We start from the raw sequence: 10,331 nt of genomic DNA on the forward strand, positions 1-10,331 counted from the left end.
TGTAGCACTCTGTTTGATGTCCAGCACCCACGTCAGGCACTTGTAAAATCCAGGAGAACTGGATTGATCAGATGCTGTGGCGTGTGCATGTACTGTTCAGTGTGTGTGTCCTAGCAGATGCAAATGAGCATCCAGTTTGTCATGTGAAATGGGTTTCCGGGGGTTGGGGATTTGGCTCAGTGGCAGAGCGCTTGCCTAGGAAGTGCAAGGCCCTGGGTTTGGTCCCCAGCTCCGAAAAAAAAAAAGAACCAAAAAAAAAAAAAAAAAAAAAAAAAAGAAATGGGTTCCAGAACCCTTGCCAACATCGAAGTCTGGGTACCTTAGTCTTTTTAAAACATGTGGTGTTAGCTTATAACTGGTGTGTATCTCACACATAGCAACTTGTTTGCAGTACCTTGTACAGTACAGTCTGATTTTGTAAGTGGTCGTTACACTGTATTGTTTAGGGAGTGGTGGCCCAGAAGTCTGTTACCTGTTCAGTACAGTCGATGTGCCAAGGGAAAGACCTTCAGTTGTTTTGTTTCTGATTTGTTCAGTCTTGTTTGTGCCATTCAGAATGGCACCGAATGAATGTGTTACTGCTATGTGTTGTAGCATATTACAGAGTAGTACCTACATGTTGCTCTCACTTTGACTCATTTTATTTACCACTTCTTCAATTCTTCAGCAAGTTTTAAACTTATTAAATACATTTTTCTTTAGGTCGCTTTGGTCATCTTGGCTTAGCCATCAACTTGATCACATATGATGATCGCTTCAACCTGAAGAGTATTGAGGAGCAGCTGGGGACAGAGATCAAACCCATCCCAAGCAACATTGACAAGAGCCTGTATGTGGCAGAATACCACAGTGAGCCTGCAGAAGATGAGAAACCTTAACAAGCACGTAAGTGCCCAGCGAGTGGAGCAGAACCTTCAGCTTAAGGAAGGAAAGAACGTTCTCTTCTCAAACCTCTTGTTCTAGCAGTAGCTTACACCCAGTGTCACAAATATGATTGAAAACTAAGAATATTCTCTTGGTAAGGCAAGCGTGTTGTTACAGGCATGCACTGCTCTGTAGACCACTTCCTGAGCATTGTGTGAGTCACATACAACACAGATTTGGACTCTCAGACTGATGAAAGTCAAAATGGCATTGGCAGTCTTGGTTTAAAAATACTTCTTTTGGGGCTGGGGATTTAGCTCAGTGGTAGAGCGCTTACCTAGGAAGCGCAAGGCCCTGGGTTCCGAAAAAAAAAAAAAATACTTTTTTGGGGGGGGGGAATGAGTTCATTAATAAAGTAGGTAAATACCTTGTCAAATATGTAACACATTTAAAAATACCTGTTTTTACAATTCCCCTTCTATCAAGATATATCATATAAATTCTCATCTAAAATGACAGAATGAAGGATGATGCCCCTCTAGCTTCTCATGTGCCCTCTCCACATCTCACCTGTGGCTCTAGTTAGGTTCGATAGTGGGCAGTATCTGCTCTTTGGAATTTTCCTTAGAAATACCTTGAGAGCTGCTTTAATTCCAAGTTTCCGCTACCAATGCTAGGGATTTAACCCAAGGCCAAGCTTCATGCTCCACTAAGTCTCCAGACCTGCAGTAAATGCCATGTCTTTTACTGTAGTTTCAGAGGATGATTTCCAAGCCCTGTGCACTGTGAGCGAGATCCTGTAGTCTCAGCATTCTGTGGAGACTTTGAATTGGGATCTGGAGTCATTCAGGACCACATAGCCCTATTGTTCAGAGCACAAGAGGCTTCTGTGCTACCTTTTCACTTCACCTTTATGCATTTGTTTTTGAGAGAGGCTCAGGCAGCTGAGGTGCCTTCAAACTGTTGTTCTGCTAGGATGGCCTTGAAAAACCTACCATTCATGTGCCCACTTGGCCTCTGCCGGCACTCAGAACTTGAAGATCTTTCTCTCCTGGGGTATGTGGGAAACTGTCATGGTTAAGTTGATTTTTCTGAGCCAGGCTGAATCCCTAGCTTGACCAAAACAGACTGATCGTGATCCCTTTTTCTTCGCCTCCATGTGCTAGACTTACATATGCGAGCTGTCACATCAAGTGAAGCCTTTCCTGTAACTAGTAGATCAGTTTCAGGAGAAAGTGCAGGGAGAGTCTGGTGTGAGGTTTGGGAAACGTGTCCTTCTTTATAGTGCTTTCATGGATACTAATTTTAAATTTCTAAACTTCGTCCGTAGGCTTTGACAAACTACAGAAGGCTCCTTGGATCTGTGACGCATCATTTTTGGGGCGGGGGGTGCTCTTCTCCTTGTGGGTTTTTCATCTTTATTTTGGAACTATGAAGAGTTATATAAGAGCTCAGACATCTTTCTTTTTTTTAACTGGTGAAGAAAAACTGAAAAGAAGAAATGGACCTTTTTTGTTCCCTTGTTTGCACTGTGTGCTGACTGAACGTTTCGTTGCACTAACTGCTGGTTTTTAAAAATGTTTTCTGGGGAAAGGGGACAAGGAAGGAGGAAAAAGAAAGGGAGAAACCCTAAAAAGAGAAGAATCTTGGTGGACACGCACCTGTCTACAGTTCTCCGATAGCCGACTCTACTGCATTTCAACTTCTCCCTGGTTACTCATCCGTTTTTAAGCCTGAAGAGCTTACTACTTATTTGTGCAAAGTGCCTTACGCTACGAGACCATTAAGAATATCATCTTTTACCACAGCCCGAGGAATCAACAAAGTCACGTTCTATTTTCTTTTCTTTTTTATTTCTTTGCCTCTTCATTTGGTTTCAAGTTGAAGTCTTGCTTCCTGTTCTACCAGTACTCATGCCCAGGGCCGGAAGGTGGACTAGTGATGGTAGCGCCATTTTCCTTTTCTTTATATGGAGGAGTTGATTCACAACTGCAGTCCATCCACACTGTAAATACATGTATTTAAAAAAAAAAAACAATACCAAGTAAAATTTTCTTCTGGGCTGAGTAGACGCACCATCGTCGCTCCCAAAGGAAAGAGCAGCCTCTCACTGCAGGAGCCATATGACAAGCCTCTGTGCTCTACGGCGGAACACTAACCTGGCTCACACGCTTCCATGAGCAGTAAGGCACTGGGTGCAAAGACTTGTCGGAGCCTTGACCCTCTTTCCTCTGTGGCAAAGCGCGACCCATAGAAAATTGTATGTGTATACTTGTATAAACTTTGTAAATAAGTTTTTTTCTGGGTTCATATATATATATATATAAATATATATATATACATACATATATATATTATTTTTTTTGGATGAAGGTTGCTGGGATTAAGGGATTAGAGTGATTATGGGAGCAGCTAAAGATGAGAGGGGCTCAGTTTTCTGCAACACTAAATTCTAAAAAGTGCTTTGGCCTCTAACTATAGGAAGTAGACCTCTGCAGGGCCTGTGTTGGAAAAGGGCCCAGAAGCCCAGGGCGCCTGTGCGCCACCACACTACTCTTGTAATGTGCATGCAGCGGTCTTAGCAGACAGCAAGGAAGCTTCAGAAGTCTGTGGTCCCTGAGGGCTTCGAGAAGCTCTGTGGTTTGGCTCTCCTGTCCTAAACGTTTGAGGAACTTCCCAAGTTCCTCAAAGGGGAACAAAGATTAATCTTCCTTGGAGTATGAGAAGTGTACGGAGTGCAGTCTTAGAGCAGAGAGTGTGAACATGGATTCGTACTTCACTGGACCAGCCAGTACAGCCTCAGCAGGCTTGGCGGTCGTGGAGCTTAGTTATCTGCGGTCACCTCCTGTAGTGTGTGAGTGAACGAAAGCCCTCTGCCCACCTTGACTTGTACATGTTTGCGGGAATGGGCGACCCCTGAGAGCTGTTAACTCCATGCTGCAGAAAGCTGCTTACCATTCTCGTGCCTGCCGCAGCAAGAATTGCTGTCTGTCCTTTCTTTCGCATTGTAAATTGCCGGCAGATGCTTTAGGTGGGTAGTGTTGCTTTAAATTGTGCCCCTCCCAACATGCTTGATGTTTGGCCTGATCTCCAGGCAAAAGGAGTGAGATGAATCAAAACCAGTGAACTTTTTTTTAAAAAAATGTTTTTAATTCCCTTTTAACCCAGTATACTAGGTCAGGAGGCATCTAGGGAACAAAAAAAGCAAAAAACAAAATTTAAAAAAAAAACTGATTTTCATATTCCATCACTTTGAAAACCTTAAACCTATGACAAGGTATGTCACGTGTACGCTGCCATGCTTAACTCACCTGAATAAAGGAGTCCGCTATTCCAAGTTGCTTTTTGACTGTGCCTAGTTCTAAAGCAAAACTATTTGTGACCTGTCCCAAATTCCTTGGGGATCAAAATCCTAAAGATGCCTCCTTACCAGATATAACCCTGACTGTAACAGCTGTAGCAGGAGCTGCACGGTACAAAACCCCAAAAGGCAAGTCCAGTCAGTGTTGGTTACAAAACAGAAACCAAATTAAGGAAGTCACTTTTTTAGGGAGGGTGGGAATGGGGTCTTAAAAATTCTTTGACCAACAGATCTTGCCCTTGTACCGATGCAGTTCTCCTCCTTCCTGCCTTTGGCGAGATGAGAGGGATCTCCATGTAGATCAGCAGCAGGAACGGAGTATAAACAAACGTGCTAGCTCGCCAGAGGACATGTGGGTGAGTCAACAAGGTGCAGTCTCTTGCCAACCTTGGACTGCTCTGCTAGGTGCCACATGCCTATGAGTCCCTCTTAAAGCACAGACTCCACGTGGAGAGTATTCTCAAGTACAGCGTCTGCTGAGCTGTGGCACTTGGACTAGCTGAGCACCCCACTGTCTGGAGAGGCAGCAGTGGGGGTGGTGCTTAGCTCGCTTGAGCTGTTAATGGAAAGATGCCCTACTGACCAGGTCAGAACCTGGTTATCTTTTTTTTTTTTTTTTTTTCTTTTTTTCCTTTTTAATCCCTCTTAATAAGGAATATTGCTACTATTGGAAATTGTCTTTCAGGTTCTTTCCAGTAATTTTTAAAGTAATGGTTATGTTTTGTTTTTTCCCAGTAGTTCATTTGGATAAAAACTATGTCCTATTTTTAATATCCACCTCAATGCTTTTAGCCTCTGGTCATAAGCTGTGTAATGAGTCACAGACTGTTACACACCTTGCTGCCTCAGGGCCTGTTTTTTTTCTCTCCCTTAATGTTCTGAACATGAAAAAACTTTCTTAGAAATGGAATACATTTACCATAAAATGTTTTCCCTGAAAAGGAAAACCTAAGTAATTCTAAATTATTTCCAAATGGGTATCAGCATCATAACAATTGGTTGGCCCAAAATGGTGGGGTGGGGTGGGTGGTTGTCATAACTCGTTTTCAGAATGAGATGAGGGCATCTTTCCTTGGCCACCTGCTTTGTGGTTGGACACCATTGTGCTCAGTTAGAGCAGAGCACAGCACAAAGCTTTGAAAAGTGTTGGAAACAAAACATCTCATTCTGATCATTTGTTTGTTGTTTTTTTTGTTTGTTTTTTGTTTTGTTTTGTTTTTTTTTTAATATGGGTGGGAGGGGAGGGTACTGTGTCCCAAAAGGGAGGGTGTCTGCACTAAGGATTTAGAAACACTTTGGAAGCTCATAGCCTCATGGGAAACTGCCTTTAGCCACACTCCTGACCTTTAGATGAGTAACAAAAAGATGGAATGAGTTTGTGGGAATTAAGCCATGTTATTTTAATTGGATACTTTTTTTTTTCAACTTTCTGTGTATCTTTAAAATTGTTACTGTGGAATGATTTTCTTGCCAAATATCTTTGTCAGGCAAAATTATTGGCCTCAAGGGAGGTGAAGTAAGCCAGATTTTGGGTGAATTTATGTGGACTTTGGTGAGTTTGTAGTTCTACTTTATATTCATAAAGATAGTTTTTTAAAACTCCCAAAGCAAATCTATTTTCTTCTCTAATGTAAAAACTCATCTTTGGAGGAAAGAGTTAAGTGTCCAAGGGTTGTAACAGATATGAGGTCAGAGGGAGCTCGCCTGGCCTGGACGCTGCCCCTCCACAGCTGACAGACTCCAACAGAAGTGTATTTAAATCTCCAGTGGACAGAGCTGGGCAGGGCAAGGGAGGGTGGGCCTGGGTTAGTGAGATGCAGGCTGCTGTATTTTAACCAGTGGTTCTTGGGGAGGGGTGCCTGGAGAATACAAAGTCACTTCCCTTTTTTGAAACAAAACCAATTAGAAAAAAACTACAATTTTTTTGTTTAGTAAAAATAAGAAAATTCTAATGTCCCTAGTCACAAGGGACCAGTTCCACTTTGAACAGTAGGAACTTAAAAATTTGAAAACATTTGGGGAAAGGGAAAATTGGCTTTCTGTTTAATTGGCAAATGTTCCAGTGGGAGGGTCTGTTTTTGTTGGGATGTGTTACAGTATATGTACATGTCTATGGACCTGAGTCTTTAAGGAATTTATACATGGTTCAGAAAAGATGGTTGGTAAAATCTTGATTATTTCTTTTTGTTAATTTATCTCAATAAAAGCCCACTGGAACTCCAAGTGTCTTGTATGTATGTTCTTGAGCCTAGTTGAATAAACTTGAAGAATTCTGTCTTCCACCCTACATTTAGATTGCCTGCTGCACACACAGAGTTTTCATAGCAGAGGTGAAGAACCAAGTTTGGTTGGCATTCTAAGCTATCAGCTCCCAGAATTATTGTCAAGTATAAAGCTGTATATATTCCCAAATCTTAAAGAACTACAAGAAAAAAAATCAGTAGACAGATGCTTTAAAGAAGGACCTTGCCAGTCCTTCCCCAGGGAGCTGCTTAGATGCAACAGAGTCTGCTCATGGAAAAAGGGTGGAGGAGGGGAAAGGCAGGAGTGTCTTTAGGTTGAGATCAGAGTCTGCATTTAGTCTTAGCACACTTCTATGAATACCCATAAACTGATTGTAAACCTGTGGTTCTCAACCTTCCTAATACTGGGACCCTGTAATACAGCTCCTCATGTGGTGACACTTCCAACCATAAGATTCTTTTAGTTGCTACCTCACAACTGAAATTTTGCTAGTGTTTCAAGTTGTAAATACCTTTGTTTGCCTATGGCTTCAGACAATCACTGTGAAAGGGTCGTTCTAACCCAAAGGGGTCACAACCTCCAGGTGGGTAGAAAACCACTGTTGTGACCTGTGTTGGAAGGCGTGGCACAGCCACATTGTATACAAAGTTAAGTGGCAGGCTCAGCTGAAAGATGGTTGTCCAGGGCATTGTAGAATTGGGAAAAAATGAGTCCCAAAGTAGACAGACAGTTGTGCTTTGCTTCTTTGAGAAAGCGTTGTCTGCGTGCAACCCAGGCTGGCCGTCCACTCTTAATCTTGCCTCTGCTTCAGAAGTGGGCCGGTTCCACCACACCAGCAACTGATCGGGGGAAGGGGCAGAAACAGATGCTGACCTAGGCTTTAGCTGCTTTGGAGGTTGTGGCAAAAAGTCCACTCTTCTCCGTCTTTCTCTCTACTCCCTCCCCTCAAAAACTCTTGATCTTGCTGGATTTGGCCTGTTGGGCGTGACGTGGGAGTATAGTGATGTGGGATTATCACACAAGCGCTGCCTTAGGATAGCAGGATTGAAGGCAATCACTAACATGTATGGTTTTTATGTGCAAAAGTCACACCTCAAATAATCCACCTTGAGAAACGGCCCTGTGACTACATTATCATTATGAAGGCGTGGGCCCACGTCCTCCACCTAAGAACCACTGGATTGCTGCCGGTATAGGGCTCCATGCTGCAGGAGTAGATTCCCACAGCCACACTTCCATCCTCCCTCAAGCTAGGTGCTTCCTCACTTTCTCCTTAGATTGACTTGTGTGGACTGAGCATCAGATCTCCAGTTTTCATCTAGACTTTTTATCATGGATATCCAACCCTCTCACCACCCCTCAGAGATTCAGAGAAATGGAAGACAATACAGTCCTCTAGCTCCTTCAGCTCCTTTGTGTCGGATTCTCTCTAGCTTCTTTGTCTCGAGAGATCTCAGACTGAAGTCACATCACTGCCTCTCTGTCAGCTCCTTCCTTGTTAGATCCCCCTATGCCTGTTAATAAGCCCCCCTCACTAGATCCCCTATGCCTGTTAATAAGCCCCCCTCACTAGATCCCCTATGCCTGTTAATAAGCCCCCCTCACACTAACCTGTTTCTTACTGGGATCTAGATTGATAAGTACAACACTGTTAGTGGCCCCAGGAAACAGACTGAAAATGAGACTCTAGGGGTGTGCCTATAAGCACAGCACTCCAGAAGCAAGGCAGATCTCCGAGTTTGAGACCAGCCTGATCTACAAAACAAGTTCTAAGACAGCTAGGGCTACACAGCACAACTTGAGCCTTCGACCACCACATTAAGTATGTGTTTCCAAGTCGACAGGCTGTGAGCTGCTCACCGTAAATTACATGCCACTTAGTTCAAGCTATAAGGCAGCTTTGAGCTTTTATAGTCCAGAAGTTTTGCCTCTCAATGGAAGAATACCTCCTCCAGGGGATTCAAAGTGACTCCATTAAACTAGAAACAGGCTGCCCCTTGCCCACTTGGCATTTTAATACCATATTCAGTGGTCAATCTTAATTAGAAAAAGGAAACTGGCTTGTGGCTAATGTCAGAGGATAAGGAAGAACATATCTGTGACAAGGTAGGGGCCCAGGGCTCCCATCCAATATGGTAAAAGGGATGGTGTCATAGGGTAGGCTACACAGCTGACAGCTCAAATGCCTCGGGGGCAGTTTGGACTGGAGATGTATCATAATGGTAGGGTGCTTGCCTGGCAATTCTTTTTTCTTTCTTTTTTTTTTTTTTTTTTTTTTTTTTTTTTGGTTCTTTTTTTCGGAGCTGGGGACCGAACCCAGGGCCTTGCACTTCCTAGGTAAGCGCTCTACCACTGAGCTAAATCCCCAGGCCCCTTGCCTGGCAATTCTTAAGTCCCTGGTACTGCCCGCATCACTAATGTAATGCCAGGCTAGTCTTCAGTTCAGTGCATAGCTAAGTGTGATCTCGAACTTCAAATCCTAATGCCTCTCTAGCCTCCAAATACTCAGATTATAAGCCTATGCCACCATGTCCAGTTTATATGGTTCTGTGGGATGAAACCCAGGCGTTCGTGCATGCTACACTCTGAGCTATGTTCCACTTCTTGTAGGAAATGAAACTATGTGACAAACAATGTCACTGATATGAAGATTACATCGAACCAATAGATACATAAAGCATCCCACCCAGAGCTTCCTTTTCCAAAAGATAAGGAAAGAGAAGAAAAGGGGGAAAGGCATGAAGAGAAAACAGACCCTGGGTGAAAGGTTTTTAGAGCCAGTGAAAGATCCAAGGCCCCTGATTGATCCAGCAGTCACAGAAATGCTGTCTTCTCTCCCTTCTCCCTCCTCTCGCCCCTTTCTTTTGGCAAGGCCATGCTATGTTGCCTAGGCTGGTCTCAACCACTCACTGTGCTCAGTGCCCTCTCACCTCAGCCTCTCCACCTCACCTGACTAATGCTTAGTTCTGAATTAAGCCCTGTGTGTTGCACGTCTTTCCAAGAGCAATAAGTTTAGACAAACATGAGCTAATTAAGTGAAGTTAAGAATGCCAAGTTTCGGGGCTGGAGAGATGGCTCAGTGGTTAAGAGCACTGATTGCTCTTCCAGAGGTCCTGAGTTCAATTCCAAGCAACCACATGGTGGCTCACAACCAACTGTAATGAGATCTGATGCCCTCTTCTGGTGTGTCTGAAGACAGATACAGTGTCCTCATATAAAGATAAATAAATCTTTAAAAAAAAAAAAAAAGAATGCCAAGTTTCGGAGACAACCCTGTCTCATCAGAATCTGAGATGTGTTTGCTTATCCCACCTCCAAGTCTTTCTTTTTGTGTTTTGTTGTTTTGTTTTGTTGAGGCATGGTCTCTTTAATTATTTAATTTACTTTTCATTTCGTGTGCATTGGTGTTTTGCCTGTATGTATGTCTGTATGAGGGTGTTGGATCACCTGTAACTAGAGTTGTAGACCTTGTGAACTGTTGTTGTGCCAGGAATTGAACCCAGGTCTTCTGGAAGAGCAACCAAAGCTCTTAGTCATTGAGCCATCTCTTCAGTCCAAGGCAAGGTCTCTCTCTATGTAGCCCTAGCTGTCCTGAAAATCACTATGCAGACCAGGCTGGCCTTGAACTCATGAATCTGGCTGCCTTTGCCTCCCAAATGCTAGGATTAATTCTCCATATGACCTATTCCGATTCTGCTGTTTCACCCTGTTCATTCCGTTTTCTTTTGTTTCCCCCCTATTCTTGTCTCCCCTACTCTTCCTTCTCCATCTCCTTCTCCCTCTCCCTTTGCTCTCCTCTCCCTCCTCTTTTCCAGGTCTCTCTCTCTTGCTGAGCTGTGACCCTAGGCATCCCCACCTTCCC

The 10,331-nt window shown here is 43.5% G+C and overlaps 1 protein-coding gene across 11 annotated transcripts in view; it reads left to right on the forward strand.

The window, feature by feature from the left end:
* Window positions 1–6,448, forward strand: part of Ddx6 (DEAD-box helicase 6) — a 36,572-nt gene extending 30,124 nt beyond the window's left edge. For all 11 annotated transcript variants that reach the window (XR_015626894.1, XR_015626893.1, NM_001434375.1 and 8 more), the window contains 2 exons: window positions 703–885; window positions 2,195–6,448. Coding sequence is in view for 9 of the 11 variants with exons in the window: in NM_001434375.1 (NP_001421304.1) it covers window positions 703–878 (176 nt within the window). In the remaining 2 variants the exon portion in view is untranslated. The remainder of the gene's footprint in view (window positions 1–702; window positions 886–2,194) is intronic.
* The last annotated feature ends 3,883 nt before the right edge of the window (window positions 6,449–10,331 follow it).

Source organism: Rattus norvegicus, chromosome 8, assembly GCF_021556685.1.
Source record: "Rattus norvegicus strain SHRSP/BbbUtx chromosome 8, alternate assembly SHRSP_T2T, whole genome shotgun sequence".
Taxonomy (NCBI): Eukaryota; Metazoa; Chordata; class Mammalia; order Rodentia; family Muridae; genus Rattus; species Rattus norvegicus.